This window comes from Sorex araneus, chromosome 2, assembly GCF_027595985.1.
Source record: "Sorex araneus isolate mSorAra2 chromosome 2, mSorAra2.pri, whole genome shotgun sequence".
Taxonomy (NCBI): domain Eukaryota; kingdom Metazoa; phylum Chordata; class Mammalia; order Eulipotyphla; family Soricidae; genus Sorex; species Sorex araneus.
In genome coordinates, this window is record NC_073303.1 from 35,189,180 (window position 1) to 35,210,031 (window position 20,852).

The following is a 20,852-nucleotide window of genomic DNA, read 5'->3' on the forward strand; positions in this document are numbered from 1 at the left end:
CACCTCCCGGAAGGCGGCTGCCGCGGGCCCAGGCGGGAGCTATTAAGTAAATTGCTTTCACGTGAGCACAGGACCGGCCCGGTCCAGCCGCCCCTAGCCATGGGCTGTGGGCAGCCTCCTCATGGGCACTCACTAACAGGGGCGACTGGCAGAGGGCCTGGCCTGCGCACGGCCTGCGGGGTGACCTTCCAATGCCAGCCTTGGTTTGCTCACTGCAAAACATGGGCGCAATCTGACAGGGCAGGGAGCCCACACTCGCCTAAGGCCCCCCCACCTGTCCAATGACCCTCTCTTTGTGTTTTTGTCCCCTCTCGCTGGGGTCCCGTGTCATGCGTGTCACACGTGGTGGCCATGGGATTCACTCATGAGCTTAGGCTTGCCCAAACTACGCCTTTTTTGGGGGGTGTTGGGCCGCTCCTCCACAGTGCTCCAAGTCCTGCAGTAGTGGGTTTGGATGGGGGGCTCCTATACGCAGAACAAATGCTCCAGTCTTTGGGGGCCGGAGCGATGGTACAGCGGGTGGGGCGCTGGCCTTGCATGCAGCCAACCCGGGTTCGATCCCCGGCATCCCATATGGTCCCCCAGCACCGCCAGGAGTGATTCCTGAGTGCGGAGCCAGGAGTAACCCCTGAGCATCGCTGGGTGTGACCCAAAAAGCCAAAAATAAATAAATAAATAAGTAAATAAATGAAGAAAACAAATGCTCCAGTCTTTGAGGCTAACTCACACTCAGGTCAATGCTACATTTACATCTCACGGCTTGTGGGGTGTAACCGGCACGGGCCTGCTGGTGCCCCAAACCCACCAACTCCCCAACACAGTGCTCCTGGAGAGGACACAGTGTAGATTCCGTGCGGGGGAGACAGTGCTGAGGGCTGCCTGGGGATCCCCCAGGAACCAAACTGGAAGAGCCCCCAGTACTGCAGGGTGAGGCTCCCAGTACAGAGCCCAGGGCATGATCAGATGATGGTGGAGTTTTTTTTTCTGTTTTAGGGGCCACACCAGGTTGTGTTCGGAGATCACTCCTGGCGGGGTTCAGGGGGCCATGTGGAATCGCAGCCATCGACCCCAGGTCAGCCACATGCAAAGCAAAAGCCCTCCCGGCTGTTCTATGGCTCCAGCCTCATCATAGTTTGATTGACAGGCTCGTGGGGCACTTCATCGAGGGGCTGCACGGCGTATCGGAGTGGCAGAGGGTCCCTAAAGGGGAACCATCTCCTGTAGAGGGTTTCGGGAGCTTCCTGCAGGGCCGAGAGGCAGCAGGGGCTAATTAGGCGCTCACCTTGCAAACTCGGGTTTGATCTGGGCCGGCTGGCCTGGCTAGCCAGAAGTGAGCCCTCAGCACCGAGATGTGTGTGCAAACGCTGCTCTCCCATGAACTCAAAGGGATCGCCACGCCCCCTCCGAGCCTCTTCCCCCGTCAGCCTCGTCATGTGCCCAAGTGCCCACAGGGCTAAGGGCTGAGCCAAGACTCAGGCTTACATGCCAACCCCGGGCACCAAGTGCATGCCCTTCAGAAGCGGCTTCCCAGCTACTCCAACTCCGGGGGCACCTTTGGGGTTCTCCTGTTTCTGAACCGAGGGGACGCCCTGGGGATGCTCCTCAGCTGCCTTCCATCCCGTGGGACCAGCCCCTGGGTGGCTACAGACATGTGCACTGCTGTTCCTTCATTCCTGCTGTCCCTCCGGGCCCTGCCCTCCTGCACCGCTGAAGGACACAGACCCAGTTGCGTGCACTCGCCGCGTTAGTTCACACACCGCCACGTCCCGCACCCTGACAAGCACCCGGTGTAGGAGCCCCCAGCCCCGCTCATCGGGCCACTCTCACCCGGGATCAGCTTTTTTCAGTCGGGACCGCACTCACCACCTGAACCCCGGAGAGGCAGCGCGGGCACCCCCTCCCCCACCTCGGGAGCTCTGAGCCCCCGCGGGGAGCTGCCCAGGGCTCTGCATTTCCAGTCCCGGCCCCCCCAGCCCTAGCCACCGCGGGGGCCCGTTGGAGCGAGCCACAGGGGGCTGGGGTGACTGCAGGGCCGGCGAGCGCGCAGCCCCCCGCGGGGCCCCAATCGAGGCACTGCGCGGGGGCGGGCCCGAGAGCCGCTAGCGGGGCGGCGGGAGTAAGTGGGACCATCTGCTGGGCTCCTGGGGTCACGGCTTTGTGCCGGCTCCCACCCCCTCGCGCCCGCCCCTCCTCCTCCTCCTTTTTGCCCTTTGACTCCGGGATCTCAAAGAGAAAAAAAGCACTCGGAGGGCACGCAGGGTGGGGGTGGGTGGGTGGAAGGGAGGGCGTCCGGAGGCGCGCAGGGTGGGGGTGGGTAACGGGGGTGTCCGGGGGGCGCACTGGGTGGGGGTGGGTGGCGAGGGGCTCCGGGGGCGCGCAGGGTGGGGGTGGGTAACGGGGGTGTCCGGGGGCGCACAGGGTGGGGGTAGGTGGCGGGGAGCTCCGGGGGCGCGCAGGGAGGGGTGAGTGGCTAGGGGCTCCAGGGCGCGCAGTGGGGGGGAGGGTGTCGGGGGGCTCCGAGAGCATGCAGGGTGGGGGTGCGTGTCCGGGGGTGTCTGGGGGCGCGCAGGGTGGGGGTGGGGGGCGGCCGCGTCCGGGGGCGCGCAGGGTGGGGCGGGGGCCGGCTCGGGGGGGGGCGCGCAGGGTGGGGGGCGCGGGGCGGCTCCGGGGGCGGCGCGCGGTTCCCACAGCCCGGGCCCGCCCGGCCCTTTGAAGTGGCCGCAGCTGCACCCCGGCCCGCGGTTAATCCCCCGACGCGGCGCCCGCGCCCCCCGCATAGCTGCAGTGGCCGCGCTGAAAGGCGCGCGCTAATTACCTCGCTCGCCGCGCCGCGGGTGAATGCGAGCAGCCGGCATTGTGCGCGGCGAATGGAGAAAATAAGACGCCCATTGTCCTCCACGCCAAACGAGGGTTTGATGTCGCGGGCCCGAAGAGGCACCATTTCCCGCCACCCCGCCCCCACGGCGCGAATTCCCCAGCTGCGGCCGGGGAAACTGAGGAAGCAGCAACCGAGTCCTGGTGGGAGGAAACCCCGCTTTCCGGGACACACCACTGCCCGGGGCTCTCTGCACCCCCTTCTCGAGTCTTCTCCACCGGCAGAATCAGGGAACCCCCCCCCAAGACCCCCACGGAGTTCCTTCTGGGATTTTGCTCGCGCTGGGCATCGTCCCGCTCCCAGCCCTGCCCCAGACGCAGACTACCGGTGTCCTGCACGCACGGGCCCCGTCAGGTTTGCCGGGGGAACAGGGGACACTGCGCAGGAGAGGGATGTAGGCAGGGGGGATGAAGGAGCCAGGGAGGGCTCGGAAAGAGAGAAGGAAAAAGGAGAGCCGAGGGCGGCCTGGGGTGATGATGGGAAGACAGGAAAGCAACAGAGGCAGGGGGGCCCCAGCTCTGCAGGGTCTGCCAAGCCAGGCCTTCCAGGACGCCCCAGAGCTTCTGTTCGGATACAGGAGGGTCCCGCGGCAGCTCCCACACACGCGTTCCCAAGAAGCTGGTCTAGCCCAGGCCCCGTCACTCCGCCCTTCTGGCCCTGCTCAGCTCGGAGGCAGGGAGGAGAGGCCAGTGCAGAGGGCACCCGAGGCCTCCGGGATTTGTCCTCATCACGCGGTGGGACTGTGAGGCCTGCTGAGCTGGAGAAGTGTCCTCCCACCCTTCCCTCCCACAGGGGCGCTGCAGGGTGACCCCCAGAGCAGGCAGCACAGGAGGGGGGCCGAGACCTTGGATTTCTTTGTTTTTTGTTCTCTTTCTGTGCCACACTCGGCTGTGCTCAGGACTTACTCCTGGCTCTGTGCTCAGAGACCACTTTTTTTGGCCTATTTTTGGGTCACACCCGGCAATGCCCAGGGTTACTCCTGGCTCTGCACTCAGGAATGACTCCTGGTGGTGCTCAGGGGACCATATGGGATGCTGGGAATCGAACCCGGGTCAGCCGCGTGCAAGGCAAACGCCCTACCTGCCGTGCTATGGCTCCAGCCCCCAGAGATCACTCTAGACAGGCTCAGGGGACCCTACAGGATGCTGAGAATCACACTGGGTCAGCCACACACAAGGCCCCCCACCCCCTGCTCCGCCCTGATTTGTGGATTTGAAGACAGACCAACTCTAATAACATCCCTCAGGGTCACACAGCTGATTCTTCAGAGGGGCTCTACGACTATTTTTGTTATTTTGTCTTGTTTTGGGGGCCACACCTGGCAGTGCTCAGGGCTTACTCCTGGCTCTACACTCAGGGATCACTCCGGGCATGGTTCAGGGGACCCACATAGGATGCCAGAGATCAAACCTGGGTCAGCTGCGTGCAAGGCAAGCACCTACCTGCTGGACTCCAGCCCTGCTCCCGCCCTGTTTTGTGTTTTTCAACAAGGGCTTAGAGTGGTCCACGGGACCCTGGGCAATGGCACCCACTCACATGGTTCACCAAACAGTGCTCAGGGGGTCCTGGGAGTGAAGGATGGAACATGGGCCCTTGAACACAAGGCACGCACTCCACCTGTGACCGCTAGAGCCCCTGAAGAACATGTTTTAAAGGGCGGAGGGGAAACATACATAGAGCTCACCATTTTTCTACCCGTTTCTGACTCAAGGATTAACCTAATCCTGGCCATAACCACAGATGTGGTCATAATGTTTTCTTTCCTTTTTTTTTCCCCAGGGTGGGAGTGGGGGTGTGGGTCACACCTGGTGGAGTTCAGGGCTTACTCCTGGCTCTGTGCTCAGAGATCACTCCTGGTGGGACTCAGGGGACCATACGTGGTGCCGGGGATCAAGTCCTGGTCGTCAAGTGCAAAGCAAGTGCCCCGCCCACTGTACTATCTCTCTGAAACCCACATTTTTCGTTGTAACGCTCCTAAATTTCTCCTGTCTAGGGCTCTGTGATTTTGAGCCCCATTAGCATCACTGCCCCTGCATCTACTGCTACAGCCTCCCCGGGTCCCCAAATCCCCAACCCTCCTGCCTCTAGTGCCTTCCCTGTGCCCCCCTCCCCACAAGCAACTCTCCCTGGTCAGGTGAAAGAACCTCAAATTAAAAAAAAAAAAACAGGAGCTGGTAGAAGGGAATGCCTTGCCACAGTGGCAGGGTGGGGTGGGGGGGAGATGGGATTGCGGAGGGTGGGAGGGACACTGGGTTTACGGGTGGTGGAGAATGGGCACTGGTGAAGGGATGGGTTCCAAACTTTGTATGAGGGAAGTATAAGCACAAAAGTGTATAAATCTGTAACTGTACCCTCACGGTGATTCTCTAATTAAAAATAAATAAATTAAAAAAAAAAAAAAAACAGGAGCTGGAGCAATAGCACAGCGGGTAGGGTGTTTGCCTTGCACATGGCCGACCCGGGTTCGATTCCCATCATCCTATATAGTCCCCCGAGCACCACCAGGAGTAATTCCTGAGTGCAAAGCCAGGAAAACCCCTGAGCATCGCTGGGTGTGACCCAAAACAAAAACAAAAAATACAAAACTAAGGTCAGAGGCAGCCACATGTGGGAACAGGTCTCTGTGGTCTGCTCTTACCAAGTGCTTAAGGTCCAGGTTAATTATATTTTGGAACATAACCCCCAAAATAGCACAAGAAACCTACAGGTGCAAATTAGAAAGTCAGTATTCTTAGCATTTGGCGGGGGAGAGGCTTGGGCTACCCCTTGTGGCAGTCAGGAGCTACTCCTGGCTCTGGCTCTGCTCAAAGGTCACCCCCGGAAGTTCTTGGGGGTTCCAAGGACTGAACTGGGGCTAGCTACGAGTGAGGCAAGCACGTTGTCTGCAGCACTCTCTCTCTCTGGCCCCTGTTTGTTTGGGGTTTCAGGCGTGCAAGGCTTGTGTTCTACCACTGAACAACATCCCTGGCCCTCCATGATAGCCTAGTGCCCACACCTCGTTTGTAGGGGCCACGGTTGTATATGTGTTACACATTAGAGTTCACTGACTGACACGTGTTAGGAAGCACACAATTATTCTGTCTCTGAGGCCCCCGCCCCCCGAAAGAGCAAAGCAGGGCATATATGCCAATGGGTCCTTCTTGATTTGTTTGTTTTTTTGCTTTTTGGGTCACACCCGGCAATGCACAGGGGTTACTCCTGGCTCTGCACTCAGGAATTACTCCTGGCGGTGCTCAGAGAACCATATGGGATGCTGGGATTTGAACCCGGGTCGGCCGAGTGCAAGGCAAATGCTCTACCCGCTGTGCTATCACTCCAGCCCCTGGGTCTTTCTTGAATTGAAGTAATCAAAGTTGTATCGCTTTATGAAGAGCCTTGATTCTGTCAACATCACCACACCAGACCACACTTGTAATAATCTGGATTTTGTCACAGTTTAATGGGAAAGTGACTGATTGGAGAAGCAAAATCAAACATAGAAGAGGAATGTCAAATAGGTTCAATCCCAAGACTAATTCTATGTAATATCATTACTGGTGATCTGACTTAATGAAATCAAGAATATGCTAATCTAGTCTGCCAGTGGAATTAAATTAGACAGGGCTTCTCAAAAGTGCTAGAGATTTGGAACACAATTTTTTTTTTTTGTTTTGCTTTTTGGGTCACACCTGGCAATGCACGAGGGTTACTCCTGGCTCTGCACTCAGGAATTACTCCTGGCAGTGCTCAAAGGACCATTTGGGATGCTCGGAATCGAACCCAGGTCGGCTGTGTGCAAGGCAAATGCCCTACCCGCTGTACTATTGCTCCAGCCCCTGGAACACAATTTTTAAAAAAGCTAAAAAAAAATAGTGTTGGAGAGAAAGCAGAGAGGGTAAGACACCTGCCTGCTCGGGGCTGATCTATCAATCCCAGCACCACATATGAACCCCCAAGCCCCACCTGGAGTGATCCCTGAGTGCACAGCTAGGAGTAAGCCCTGAGTAGCTCCAGGTATAGCCGCCAAAGAAAATAAATAAAAGTCAAAAATCAAAAGGACCTAAAAAATTAGGGCAAGGGAATCATTACAGGAGGAGGTGACCTTCCTTATAAGCCAAGATTTAATAAGAGGGGGGAAAAAAAGTGTGGGAGAGGTGGGGAGGTAAGGAAAAAGCTGACCAAACGCCCTACCTGCTATCAGATGGGAAAGTGGAGCCAGGGAGATAAAGCCAGAGTGACCCTTACGGTTGGTGTCCAGGTCAAATACAAGTTCCACCCCAGGAACCCTCAACCTATAGCAATGGGACAGCAGTGTCACCTCCAAACCAGGCCAGGCCAGTCCCCTCTCATGGGGTCCTCCCTCCAGATCTCTGTCCCCCGGGGGCTGCTCTGCCCATGACAGGGACCAGTGAGTGCAGCCTGAAGAAAGGTGCCTGCAAGAATGGATGGGGGTCAGGACCCTGCTCCACACACACCTGCCCTCCGTTTATCTCCTCCCGGCAAGACAGGGGGGTGCTCCTTCCCATTCCGCACTGGGCCGCCAGCCCCACAGAGCACAGTGTACAAGGAGGCGGGGGTGGGAACGCAGACCAGATTGCCTGCAAGTCTACCTGCCTGGGCTCGAGAGGCAGGACAGTGGCTTGCCTTGCACCTGGCCAACCCGTGTTCAACCTGCATATGGCTCCCTGAGCACCATCAGGAGTGTCCCCCGAGCACAGCCGAGTGTGGTCGATCCCTGACCCCCACCTGCCTCTGAGTAGGCTGCAGCTCTGCAGGTCTGGTCCCAGGACAGTTCCACAGCGAGGGCATCTTTTAGCAAGGGTAGGGCTTCAGGATGGATTTCTCCACACAATCCCTGGTGGGAAGTCAAGGTCAGGAGGTAGACAAGGGGGTCTGCGCATGGTTGTCAGGGACATGGACCCAGGCACAAATTCTAGGAGTGACTACCCTCGCCCCCCAAAAAAATCTTCAGGTCTGAGAGAGGGGAGGAACCAATGCGGAGGAGGATGAGGAAGGATGAGGATTTTGGAGCCCCATGAGGATTGAATAGACTACTCCCTGGTAGTAACAGTCCCAGATCCTCCATCTCACGCAGGAGACTGTTCTAGGGGCCTCCAGACACAACTTGTCCCCTTCCCGAGCCAGTCAAATGCCAAGGTCTGTGTTTGCCAAGGGTCTAGCCCTTCAGCAGGTTTCTCTGCCTCGCCACTGGGCGGTTCCAAGCAGCCTATGACCCCGCCCTAAAAGGCTCCTCCAATCCCAAGCAGCCTGTGACTCCGCCCTAAAAGGTTCCTCCAATCCCAAGCAGCCTACTGCCCCGCCCTCAAAGGCTCCTCCAATCCCAAGCAGCCTACTGCCCCGCCCTGCCAGGTTCCTTCAATCCCAAGCAGTTTACTGCCCCACCCTAAAATGCTCCTCCAATCCCGACTGCCTCCCTGCCACCCACTCTTTCTGCAGTCTAGGGACCAGGAGAAAACAGACCTCTCTCAGGTTGGAGAAGGGCGGACCCAGCTGCCACCTTAGCGGGCAGGAGCTGGGGCCAGGGATCAGATCACATCATTCCAAGAGGGCCTGAGCCCTCTGGGATTCTGGTGGGTGGGGACAAGGCAAGGGAACAGCACAAGAACACCCGGCAGCCTGGCTCCTGTGCTGATTATGGCTCCCTCCCCCACAGCCCCTTCCCCAGGACCCCTGGGGATAAGGCTCCTTCTCCAGCCACACCAGTTCCTCTCCTGTGATTTGTTTTGAATTTTCAAACAAAGAGTAATTATGACAGATGTGGAGCAATCAGCGTCATTATGCAGGAAACAAGACCAGGAAAGGAAGGGGGAGGGGAACTTGTCTTTCAGCCTCCCTGGAAAGAAACTCTTCCAGCCTCTATCCCCCAGGTTCTTTTTCAGCAAGGAACTGCACCCTTGGCTGCCCCAAGCCCTGTCCATACCGTGTGCCCCCACCCCCTCTGGCTGCCCCAAGCCTTGTCCACACAGTATGCCATCCCCCCCTCCCCCGCCCCCTTCACCCAAACGCACTGGCTCCAGGGCCTCTGGCTGCTGCTCCACTGTGGCCAGTTTGACAGGGTTCTCAGCGGGGGGCACCCTCAGGGCAGGGGACCTGGTAGTTATGTTCTCAGGGTACTCTGGCCCCTTCTGAGAACAGCCACTCAGGCCACTACATGAGGCAGAGGCAGGCAGACAGAGCCCAACTTTGCCAGGTACCGGTACCTTGGGCCAAGTTCATGAGCCATTCTGGGATTTTGTCTACTCACCTGTAAAACAGATCTGGACAGGGGCTGGAGCCCGAGCACAGCAGGCAGGACCTTTACTTTGCAGGTGGCCAACCTGGGTTCGAACCCCAACATCCCATATGGTCCCCTAAGACTCCTAAGTATAGAGCCGGGGGTAACCTGGTGTGTCCCCAAAACAAAACAGCGGGTTTTGTGACTGAAATCTTCAGGCTTTCTTGGACTCGGGATTGGCTACCTCCCCCCACTTTCCTATACTCCCCTTAAGTCCCAGCAGTCACCCCCATGAAACAACTCTGGTGCTACCCTGTTAGCTCTCCTACTGGTCTTGCTCCAGAGACCCATAAATAAATCTCAAAAGGGATAAAAAAGCCGCAATAAATCTTTTCTAACTTGCACGTGGCTGAATCATCCAGGACACTGTGTGTGTGTGTGTGTTAACCCAGTGCCCGCCAAACAGACCCCCAGCAGCTGCCTGCTCCCAAAATCCAAAATCGCCGTCATGCCCCCAGCCAGACTCCATTGTCTCAGGATGGACCTGACAGATACTAATCTGCTAAAAATTCAGGTATATGAGTTTTGTGACTGAAATCTCCAGGCTTCCTCCAGGTCGGGATTGGCCACCTCCCTACATCTCACTGTACTTCCAAGAAGTCCCAGCAGTTGCATCCACACCCCAAAGCTGCCACCCAGTTAAAAAATCTACTCCATGGGCTGGAGTGATAGTACAGTTGGTAGGGTGTTTGCCTTGGATGCAGCCGACCTGATTTAATCTTTGGCTTCCCATATGGTTCCCTGTTCACCGCCAGGAGTAATTCCTGAGTGTAGAACCAGGAGTAACCCCAGAGCACTGCTGAGTGTGATCCAAAATGAAAAAAAATCTATTCCATCTGTTACCTTCCCAATAAAAATACTCGACTTCCTGCCATATCAAACGCTACAACACTGATAAATCAGTAGTAGCACACTGAATGGGAAAAGGCAACCAAGCTGAATTAACAGGCATAAACACAGAAGACTTAACCTGCAACATCATCTTAGCAATCTCTCATACAAGGTCTAAATGTCTTTCGGATGAGATACAACAATATTGGTTCAGGATTGGAAATCTGCCTCAAGTGCTGCAGGAGAAGGCAGCTGCGATAGAAAATGGACCACCAGGACAATGAGAGTTAGAAATGATCACCCTGGATATGATCTGTATGCTAAAAGTAGGTAAAGGAACACTGCCAGGATTGATTCCTGAGTGCAAAGCCAGGAGTAACCCCTGAGCATTGCTGGGAGTAACCCCCCAAAAATAAAAACAAACAAAAAAATGTCTGCCATAGAGGCAGCTGAGGGTTAGGGTGGTGGGAAGGAAACTGGGGACATTGGTCGTGGGAAACATACACTGGTGGAGGGATGGGTCTTGGAACATTGTATGACTGACACCCAATCATGAGAAACTTTGTAATGGTCTATCTCATATGATTGAATTAAGCCTCGGCCCCACCTTAGCCCCCCATGCACTGAGAATTTTCAGGTTCTTTTTTTTTTTTCAGTCACACCCGGTGATGCACAGGGGTTACTCCTGGCTCTTGCACTCAGGAATTACTCCTGGCAGTGCTCACAGGACCACAGGGGATGCTGGGAATCGAACCCGGGTTGCCCGCATGCAAGGCAAACATCCTCCCCGCTGTGCTATCGCTCCAGCCTCAGGCTCCTTTAAAGTGGCCTGCAGCTCACAGATTCAGCTAGAACTAAGGTCTCTCACCCCTGCTCCTTTCCAGGGAGGGGGTCTGCTCTCCAACCGCCCCTCCCCAGCTTTCTGCTGGATCCCCCCCTCACATTCCTTGGGGGCAGCAGCCAGACCAGAAAGTCCAGTTCCTGCCCATTATCGCCGCTCTCATCTGCACTGCAACCCAACACCGGCATTCCAGAGAGCGGCTCATGGCTGTCCCAGTGCTCGGGCCACCCCGGTCAGTGTCCTGCTCGGAGACCGGCCCATGGAGGCGCACATGCTCATCCTACTGCCCGTTTCTAGGAAACTCCCCTCTCAGCCTCTCCTCTGCCCAGCTCTCTGCTGGGGCCGAAGGTTTCCTTTTACTTCTGAAAGAGAGGGCTCCAAGCAGAGGACAGCATGGCGGCCGCAGAGGACAGTGGGGTGGCCACAGCTGGAGAGAGGCAGTAGGAAGAACAGAATGGTAAAGTGATGAAGGAGGGACCGGAGAGACAGTTCAGCAGGGAAGGTGTTTGCCTGGCACCCGGCAAACCTGGCTTCGATGCCTGGCACCTCGTGTATCCCCTGGAGTCCTGCCAGGTGTGGTCCCCAAACAAACAGAAAGAGAGATAAAGGGTGACCTGGAGAAGGAAAGCTGGGGAGGTAGGGCGGGGCTAGAGAAACCGGGGCTCGGAAAAACAAGAGGCCAAGCACAGCCTCCCAGGAAGGCGTGGAGGGGCAGGGAGGGGCAGGCAAGGGCCCTGGAGATGGAGACAGAGAGAAGGGGCGGGGCAGGGTGGGTGGAGATGGCGGGAGAGAGCTTCTGAATCAGGGCTCACCTCTGGCCAGCCAGGGCTAAGCCAGTGCCCACCAGCCCCCTGGAGCACAGTGACTGAGGTCGGGCGTGACACTCTCCCGCTGAACCCACCCAGCCTTCTCTGGGTCCCAGTACCAGCGCTCTCCCTCTCCTGCCCTGCCCTTGTCTTTGAGGACAGTGGCACTGAAGAGGAGGGGCGAAGACGGGGACAGAGAAACCAGCTCAGAATGACGTGGAGTCCTCTGATTTTTGTGGTTTCTTTTTTTTTTTTCTGCTTTTCGGGCCACACCCGGCGATGCTCAGGGCTGACTCCTGGCTCTGCACTCAGGAATTACTCCTGGCGGTGCTCAGGGGACCATATGGGATGCTGGGAATCGAACCCGGGTTGGCTGCGTGCAAGGCAAACGCCCTACCCTCTAGAGGTGCTATCACTCCAGCCCGATGTGGAGTCCTCTGGGGGTGAGTGGAAAGAGAACTACAGTGAAGGGGCTGAGAGAGCGGAGCGGTTAAGGGGCTTGCCGGCGTGAAGCCGACCCCATTAGATCCCAGCACCACACTGCCAGAGAAAAGGAAGGAAGGACTGGAGGGAGGGAGGGAGGGAGGGAGGGAGGGAAGGAGGAAGGTGGTTAAGACTCCAGGAGGCTTTGTGTGCAGCCTGTCAGGTCAGCCCCTCCCTGAGCCAATGACCCCCTGCTGGGCTCACCTCTCACTGCAGCTCTCTGCTAAGAATCAGCTTCCTGCAGCATCTAAAAAATGATCTGCGGGGCTGGAGTGATAGCACAGCAGCTAGGGCGTTTGCCTTGCACGCGGCCGACCCAGGTTCGAATCCCAGCATCCCATATGGTCCCCTGAGCACCGCCAGGGGTAATTCCTGAGTGCATGAGCCAGGAATGACCCCTGTGCATTGCCGGGTGTGACCCAAAAAGCAAAATAATAATAATAATAATAATAAATAAATAAATAATGATCCGCCTCTGGCCTGTCTCTCTAGCTCTCCAGCCCGGCCCCTCTGGAAGGAAGGGGGGAAGTCCTTTGAGTGGTCAGCCTCCAATCCTGGGCCCCCTGAACATTCTGGAGGGGTAGTCACACCTGGCTAGGTATTCAGGGGCACTCCTGGTTCAGGGCCACTCCTGGTGGTGCTGGGGACCGTGCAGTGCCAGAGTGGGTCCTGGGCTCCAGCAGGCAAAACACAAGCTCAGCCACTGAGCTCTCACCCCGGCCTCAGCACAGAGGCCTTGTTAGGTACACAGCAGGGGCTCAGGCCCCCACAGCGTGACGCACACACATGCACATACACACACTCATACACACACGTACACACACACATACGCACACACACGTACACACACCACACACCACACACCACACACACACACACACACACACACACACACACACACACACACACAGGTCTTCCTTGCTGCAACGAGGCGCAGGTCAGTCTCAGGGTGACAGGTTAGTTACACAGGCTGATATTTTTGGAATCGCTCGGTCCAGTTAAACAAAGACAGTGGTGAACTGTTTGGTTTTCTGTCCTGGGTGCACTCTTGTCCCAGCCGCTTTTATTGACAGCTAGAATAGCCCTCATACTACTCTGAAAAGTCTCTCTCTCTCTCTCTCTCTCTCTCTCTCTCTCTGTCTCTCTCTCTCTCTCTCTCTCTCTCTCTCACACACACACACACACACACACACACACACACACACACACACACACACACACACACTGGCCCACGGGGACTAGGGAGCAGACAGGGAAAGGCAATCCAAGAAGGCCAGGAGTGAAAAAGTCCTTTCTCTGCGGGGGTGGCTGGGGACAGGGGGCGGGCCCAGGCCTGTTTCATTTGCAGGCTGCAAATGCCTCTCCTATTCAGGGCGCACATTCCCAGCCACGGCGCCCGGCCATGGACAATGCTGGGACCAGGGACACAGAAGATCGCGCATTGTGTTCGAGGGGCCAGCTGGCCGCCTGCAGCCCCAGAGCCAAGGTGTGGGAACCACGGCCTTTGCCTTCCACACTCGAGGCTTGCAGGGGTGGGGGGCGTGGGGGCCTCCTCCGGCCCGGGCAAGACGGGCGGGGGGTTCCCAGCAACTTCGTCCCTGATTCATACCCCATCTGGCAGGGATGAGTCTGTTTCTCCGGGGGGAGCCCCCTCGTCACAGCCCTCCCATGCTCCTGCCCTTCCCCTGCCTCCCCCCTGCCCAGGGGCTGCTGGGAACTGTGCTCTCCGTTCAGCTACGATGGAACAGGAGCCAGAGTGCCACCCAGAAGGCCACCTGCGCCCAGGCCTGGTGAGAACTGCTGCAGAGAAGGCAGCTGGAGCAACGCGACAGAGGGAAGAGGCTGCCTCAGAAGAGCGGAACAGGGAGGGCGTTTGCTTTGCACGCAGCGGACCAGCATCCCATATGGTCCCCCAAGCACCATTAGGAGCAATTCCTGAGCACAGAGCCAGGAGAAGCCCCTGAGCATTGCCGGCCGTAGCAAAAGAAAAAAATATTTTAATTAAAAAAAAAAAAAGTAGAGCAGAGTAGGAAAGAGAAGGAACTCTGGCCGAGGGGAGGGCGGGAGGACATGGGAGGGGGTTGGTTAGGGAAGGGTCAGCCACTGGGACACCTCAGTCACCCAGCCAAGCTGGCAGTGAAGAAAGCAGGGTGCAGAGGGGGGTCGTGCTCAGGGAGCACTCCTGGTAGGCTCAGAGCACCATATAAACACCTGGACTGTATCTCCAGCTCCTGAGATCTGAACTTCCTCAGTGTCCCTAGGTAGTTGACAGGAACAGAACCTTTGAGAAGGCAGGCCCTGGGTCGTACAGCACCCCACCCTGGGTAGGGCAGGGACTCAGGGCACCTGCACCCCAATCTCCCCTCTCCCGTAGCTAGCAGACCCCTCTCTGGGTCACTCAGCACACAGATCCCCCCAAAGGTACAAGGGAACACATCTGTTCCCACAACGCCAGGTGTGAACAGGAGCTAGCACAGGGTCCAGGCTCTAGCCTTGCACACCGCTGACCCGGGTTCGATCCCCAGCATCACCAGGACTGGTCCCTGAGTGCAGAGCCAGGGGTAAGCCCTGAGCACTGCTGGGTGTGGTCCCCAAACCAAAACAAAAGCCACCAGAGCAGGGGAACCCCGTGTGCGCCCGGGACCCTCCAGAGACCGCAGTGGGGCTCCGGCCAGCTCAGCTTCCGTCCATGCCCAGGGGCAGGAGAGACACTGGGCCTCTCAGGAAGGGTTAGGACAGAAGAGCAGTCCTCGGCCTCCACTTACCCATCCTCGACAGGTGCCCTGGAGCGCCGTCACCTGGATCCCGGAGAGGAGGAGAACTGTGCAGAGGGGGGTGCCCTCAGACCTTGCTGGCATGGTCAGAAAACCTCTCGGAGCCGGAGAGATAGTGCAGTGGGTAGGGCGTCTGTCTACTACTCAGGCCCACCTGGGTTTGATCCCCGGCTCCCCCTAGGGTGCCCCGAGCCTATCAGGAGCGATCGCTGAGCACAGCCAGGTGTTGTCCCCAAACAAAAACCAAAAAACACCTTTTTCTGTCCATGGAACTGCTGGCACCTCCCATGCACCAGCCCAGCCATCCCAGGAACATCTCCAAAGGGAGGTGCCTGGAGCTGGAGTCCCCCCGCGGCCAGTGTGCCTCGCCGCCACTCAGAGGGCCCTGGGCCGGGACACTGGGACCCGGGCCGGAGCACCCAGCCAGGAGCTGAGGCCCCAGGGGGTGGGCTGTGTGTCTCTAGGGAGGGCCTGGAGGCCCCTCCTCACAGCCCCCGTGGACCAGGCAGAAGCGGGGTGCTCTGGAGGGCTCCTCACACCTTCCCGTGCGGGGCACCCGCCCTCCGCATCACACAACATCTGCAGTGCCTGCGGGCCCCGGGCCCAGCACTCGGAGCTGTTAGAGGCACCGGCGTCCGTTAATCAGCTCTGGAGGTGTCTAGGGACATCTGTCTGTGAAGAGCAGAGGGTTCCAGTCCTGAGGGGAGAGGGGCCATATCAGATCCCTCCAGCTGCCCCCCCCACACCCCGGGCCCCAAAAAACGATGAGCCCAGCTGATCTCAGACTGATTCTCAGACTGTTAGGAGCTTTGGGGAACCACGCGCCTCGCCTCTCCCAGCTTTCCCGGTACAGACTCAGACCCCCCGGGGGGCCTGAGCTGAAGGGGGGGAGGCATCAGCATGCGCGCTGGCTGGGGGGAGGGGAGGCCACTCCAGGAAGACACGTCTCGCACACCAGCCAGGCTTCCTTGCGCTCCCACCCTCTGTCCACGCTTCCCTGCCTCACACCCAGCCATCTGCTAACGCTCCCCCACTCCGCCCCGGAGCGCCTGCCCGCTGGGGCAGAAGGGGTCTCAGGGTGCAGGGCCGCCTCCCAGAGAGCTCCATCTGGGGGTCTGGGCCTGCCTGCCCGGGAACAAAGGGGCGACTTCAAGTCACGGGGAGGGTGTCCTGATGCGATTCATCACTCACCAGCCGTTCAGGAGCAACCACGCACCAGCCCTGGGCGCCAGGAAGAAACTTGTCAGCGAGCAGAGGAGGGGGAGGGGAGGAGGAGGAGGACAAGCAGGAGGCAGGGGAGGGAGGCGACAGCAGCAGGCTGGCGTGGGCTAGCGTGGGCTGCTGCGGAGGGCAGTGTGCTACTCAAAGGGCCCTTCTCGTTCCCCGCTTCTCAGAACGTACCTGCGTGCCCCTGCGTCTGTTTCCTCCTCTGCAAAACGGGAGGATAAATGCCTCCCTGTGGGGCTGTGATGACTAAATAAAATCATCCGGACTTGGGGCTGGGGCTGGAGCAATAGCACAGCGGGGAGGGCGTTTGCCTTGCACGTGGCCGACCCGGGTTCAATCCCTGGCATCCCATATGGTCCCCAAGCACCGCCAGGAGTAATTCCTGAGTTCAGAGCCAGGAGTGACCCCTGAGTATGACCAGGTGTGACCCAAAAAGCAAAAGAAATATATGTCCAGGCAAAGCATGAGGCAAGCGTGTCTGTCACACAGCAAGGCTTAGAAGAGTGAGTGAGAGCGATGGCCAACAAGGGTCTGAGGAAGATTTTTAAAGGGGTACCTCTTCCCCACAAACATAAAGATAGGAGACAGGGAACATGATCCATTTGCCACAAACTTTGCCCGATCAGAGCAGTGACCCTCAAATACCACCACCCCAACCCCAGTAACTTGTCACATCCAGATAGATTACTTGGTGTCCGGAGAGATAGCACAGTGGGCAGGGTGCTTGCCTTACATGCAACCAACCAGGGTTCGATTTCCAGCACCCCATATAGTCTCCAGAGCCTGCAAGGAGGGTGATCCCTGAATGCAGAGCCAGAGGTCAGCCCTGAGCACTGCTGGGTGTGGCCTCAAAACCCAAATATAAATAAATCACATCAGCATGGACGTGAGCAGGAGTAATGCAATCTCTGTGACGTCCCTGAACTAATTATATATTTTTAAAGCAAATTGTTGGCAAGCTTCAGGACTTAATTACAGGTATAATGTGATTTGGGGGTGGGGCAGCTTGGGCTCTGGGCTACATCCAGCAGTGCTCAGGGGGTACTTCTGGTTCTGCACTCAAGGATCACTCCTGGTGGTGTCCAGGTGACTAGAAGCGTTTCCAGGGATTAAACTAGGGTCAGCTGCTACAAGGCCTCATCCCCTGTATGATCTCTCCAGCAAGAGAAAAAATTTTACCTTCCACAAAGGTTTCAAAGTTAGCCTAGAACTGAAAATTCTCACAGAGCCCAAACTACCTTTCAAAATACCCTTAAGTCTGAGGCTGGAGCGACAGCACAGCGGGTAGGGCGTTTGCCTTGCACATGGCCGACCCGGGTTCGATTCCCAGTATGGTCCCCTGAGCACTGCCAGGGGTGATTCCTGAGTGCAGAGCCAGGAGTGACCCCTGTGCATCAGCAGGTGCAAACAAACAAACAAAAAAAGGCTCTTAAGTCACCCACAAAGTATGACAATGACTTATTTGAGCGCAGGAACAGACTCACTGGGCTGGAAGTCCGTGGTGCAGGAGCCAAGGCGCTGGCCCAGGAACAGGAGCAAGTTCCCCCACTCGCTCCTGCTCTCCCCACCAGAGACTCGCCACATCACATTCACATCATTCAGTTGAGACCGTGATACAACTTTCCCACCACCCCTGACCACCATCCAAGTATCATACACCAAGAAATTAAAAGGTGTCCACTTACTGGCAGCCTGGATGCGAGCTTTCCGGCTGACCACCAGCCCGAAGCGGTTCTGAGCCACACACTCATAGTCCCCCTCATCGGAAACGCTGCCTGTCCCATCCAGCCGGAAGTGAGGGATCACCAGGGAGCCGTTGGCCATCACCCAGGCATGGGCGCTCTCGGGAAGCTCCACCCCATTCTTCCTCCAGCTGATGCGAACAGGAGGGCTGCCTTCCACCACACAGTCCAGCAGCACAGGCTGCCCGGCCATGGCAACATCGTCGCGTGGCTCCAGAGCAAACGCCAGTTCCAGAGAGCGGCCAACCGCTGCGTGGGGTGGGGAGAGAAAAGCAAACAGAGAGGTGGGGGGGGGTGCCTGAGCGATAGTCCAGCAGGGAGGGCATTTGCCTTGCATGCCTATGACCTGAGTTTGATCCTCAGCATCCCCTAGGGTTACCTGAGCACTGCCAGGAGTGATTCCTGACTGAGTGCAGGAACAGGAGGAACCCCGGAGTATCACCGGGTGTGACTCCAAAAACAAAACAAACAAACAGAAACAGAGGAGAGAGCAGAAGGTGCAGTCAGGAAGGGAGTCACACACAGGCGTCCAGGATCCCCGAGTCTGAGCACCCCAACCCCATTGCTCTGTACTGTGAGCAGGAATGTTGGGGGTACCCAAGGCTCCACACAATCATCACGAGGTGCAGGAGCCGGGAGAACGTGTGGCGGAGACACTGTCTATAGATGCCCGTTGACAGATGCGGAGACAGACACCCAGGGAAGTCCTTGCACTTAACGGATTGGGGACCGAAAGCAAACTGATCTCAGCATAGCTAAGGGCACTGTGCCGGACTGCGGGGTCTTCAGGCCAAGTGTTACTGCGGGGTCTTCAGGCCAAGTGTTGGATTTGGCTTCCCGGAACAACAGAGCTTGTGTCGGAGGGGGAATGGGTGATCTAAAGAATCGACTCCAAGGGGGCTGGAGCAATAGCACAGCAGGGAGGGCGTTTGCCTTGCACGCGGCCGACCCGGGTTCAATTCCCAGCATCCCATATGGTCCCCCAAGCACTGCCAGGAGTAATTCCTGAGTGCGTGAGCCAGGAGTAACCCCTGACCATAGTTGGGTGTGATCCAAAAAGAAAAAAAGAATCGACTCCAGGATACTATGGAAGTGAAGTGCTCTAGGGCTGAGAGATGTCACAGAGGCTAAAGCACTTGCCTTGTACACAGCTGACCCAGGTTCAGTCCCTGGCACTCCTATGGTCCCCTAAGCCCTCCAGGGGGGTATGTTTGCCAGTATGGCCCCCAAACCAAATAAAAACAACAATAAACAAAATTGTAAACAATAATAAAATATTGTTGCTTCTTTGGGCAGCAAAGTAATCCAAGGCCAGCGTAGTGTGGGGTGCGGGGCTGGGGTGGGGGTGAGCCCCTGCCCTCCGAGCCCTGGGTTTGCTCAGCGTGCCTTGGTCACAGGGACACACACTAACAAGCGTTAGTCATTTCCCAACCTTGAGCAGAGGTTCCAAACATTGGTCCTGGGCTCTGGCAGAAGTCAGGCGGGAGAGGTGGAGGTGAAAGAAAATAAGGGGATGGGGACGAGGGGGTGCGGCAGTGGGGAGAACCCTGGCCCGGGGCACCACTCTCCAGCCGCAGGCCAGTGGCCAACGTTTCCAATGAGCAACATGCCAGGTCAGTTACAAGTTGAGAGGTGGGGTGCTTGCCTTGCACACTTGCCGGCCGGGTTCCCTTTGCACCCCACATGGTCTCCCGAGCCCCGCCAGGAGTGATCCATGAGCACAGCCAGGTGTGGCCCCCAAAGAAACAAAAACCCAGGAAAGTAAAAAAAAAAAAAAAAAAAAAAACAGGAAAGTGCCACAGGGGCTGCGAGGGCAGATATGAAATCTTGCATTGGCAGGAGGTGGGTGGAAAAAGGAGGAGACAGGGGCATTTCCCCACCTGGAGGAGGGATGTCATGTTTTAGTCCACTGGCTGGCTGACCAAAGCTCCCAAAGCCCCCCAAATCTCTGCACCCCCCCTCCCGGCACCCACCCAGGTTCTGCATATCGACATCCCCAGCCCCCACTCAACAACTGCAGGAATAAAGTTTCTGTCATGCTGCGGTGGAGCTGCCTCCAGCCCAGAGAGAGGGGCGAGGTCTGCCAGGATCGCATCGGCACCCCTGTCCCGTGCCCCGTGACACCCCCCACAGGCACTGAGGGACCTGGCGGCAGCCACAGGTCACTTGGGCTCTGTAGCGTACGCGTGCAGAGTGTGGGGTAAGGGCGGGGACGCGGGCACCACACTGGGAGCTGCTTTCTGGGCGCTTCCCTGCCCTCCTGCGCGGGGGCTCTCTCTGCGCTGAGGGGTGCTGCTCCTGCCCCTCCACATCCGAAGTCCTCCTCCAGCGCCCAGTCTTCCCCTCCCCCTCCTCCTCCCGGGAGTCCTCTGGCTTCCCATCCCATCCCGCGCACTCGCCCAGTCCCTCCTGGATCCGTCGCCTCCTTCCAGCTCAGCAGGGTCGCAGGGACCCCCTTCCGGCCGCCGAGGGCCACTCGGTGCCACAGCGGGCTCCGCGCACCCCACGCCGGAGGGGTTCAGCCCCGCGGGCCCCGGCCCGGGTCCCCTTCGCCCCGACTCCAGCCGCGCGCCTCCGCCGAACTCCGCGTCCCGTGCGCGGGGCGCGCGATCCCCAGCATCCGCGTCTCGGTGCGGAACTCGGGGCTCCGCCCGTCCCGCCCGGCCCCGCAGCGAACAGGTCCGCCCGCCGCGCCCCGCCCCGCCCCACGGCCCGCGGTTCCGCGCCCCGGGCCGGGCTTTGCGCTCACCCCGGCCGGGCGCGGGCAGCAGCAGCAGCGGCAGCAGCGGCAGCAGCAGCAGCGGCGGCGGCGGCGGCGGCAGGAGCGCGGGCGGGCGCGGGGCTGCGGCGCGCGGCACAGCCATGGGGCTCTCGGGCGCGGCTCCGCGGCTCCGGCGCTCACAGCGTCCCGCGGGGCCGGCGCCGGGGCCGGGGCCGGGGCCGGGGCTCGGGCCGGGGCCGAGCCCGGGCGGCCGGGGGCCGGGGCCACATGCCCGCTT

At 58.4% G+C, this 20,852-nt stretch overlaps 1 protein-coding gene across 3 annotated transcripts in view; it reads right to left on the bottom strand.

Annotated features, from left to right (window-relative positions):
• Window positions 1–20,745, bottom strand: part of IGDCC3 (immunoglobulin superfamily DCC subclass member 3) — a 38,514-nt gene extending 17,769 nt beyond the window's left edge. For 2 of the 3 annotated variants that reach the window (XM_055128845.1, XM_055128844.1), the window contains exons 1-2: window positions 20,603–20,745; window positions 17,797–18,102 (exon numbers count right to left, since the gene is read on the bottom strand). In XM_055128845.1, the coding sequence (XP_054984820.1) occupies window positions 17,797–18,102; window positions 20,603–20,717 (421 nt within the window). In that variant the 5' untranslated portion in view covers window positions 20,718–20,745. Of the gene's footprint in view, window positions 1–2,815; window positions 3,067–17,796; window positions 18,103–20,602 lie in introns of those variants that run through there. The other variant, XM_055128846.1, reaches the window with a different exon arrangement.
• Between the last annotated feature and the right edge of the window lie 107 nt (window positions 20,746–20,852).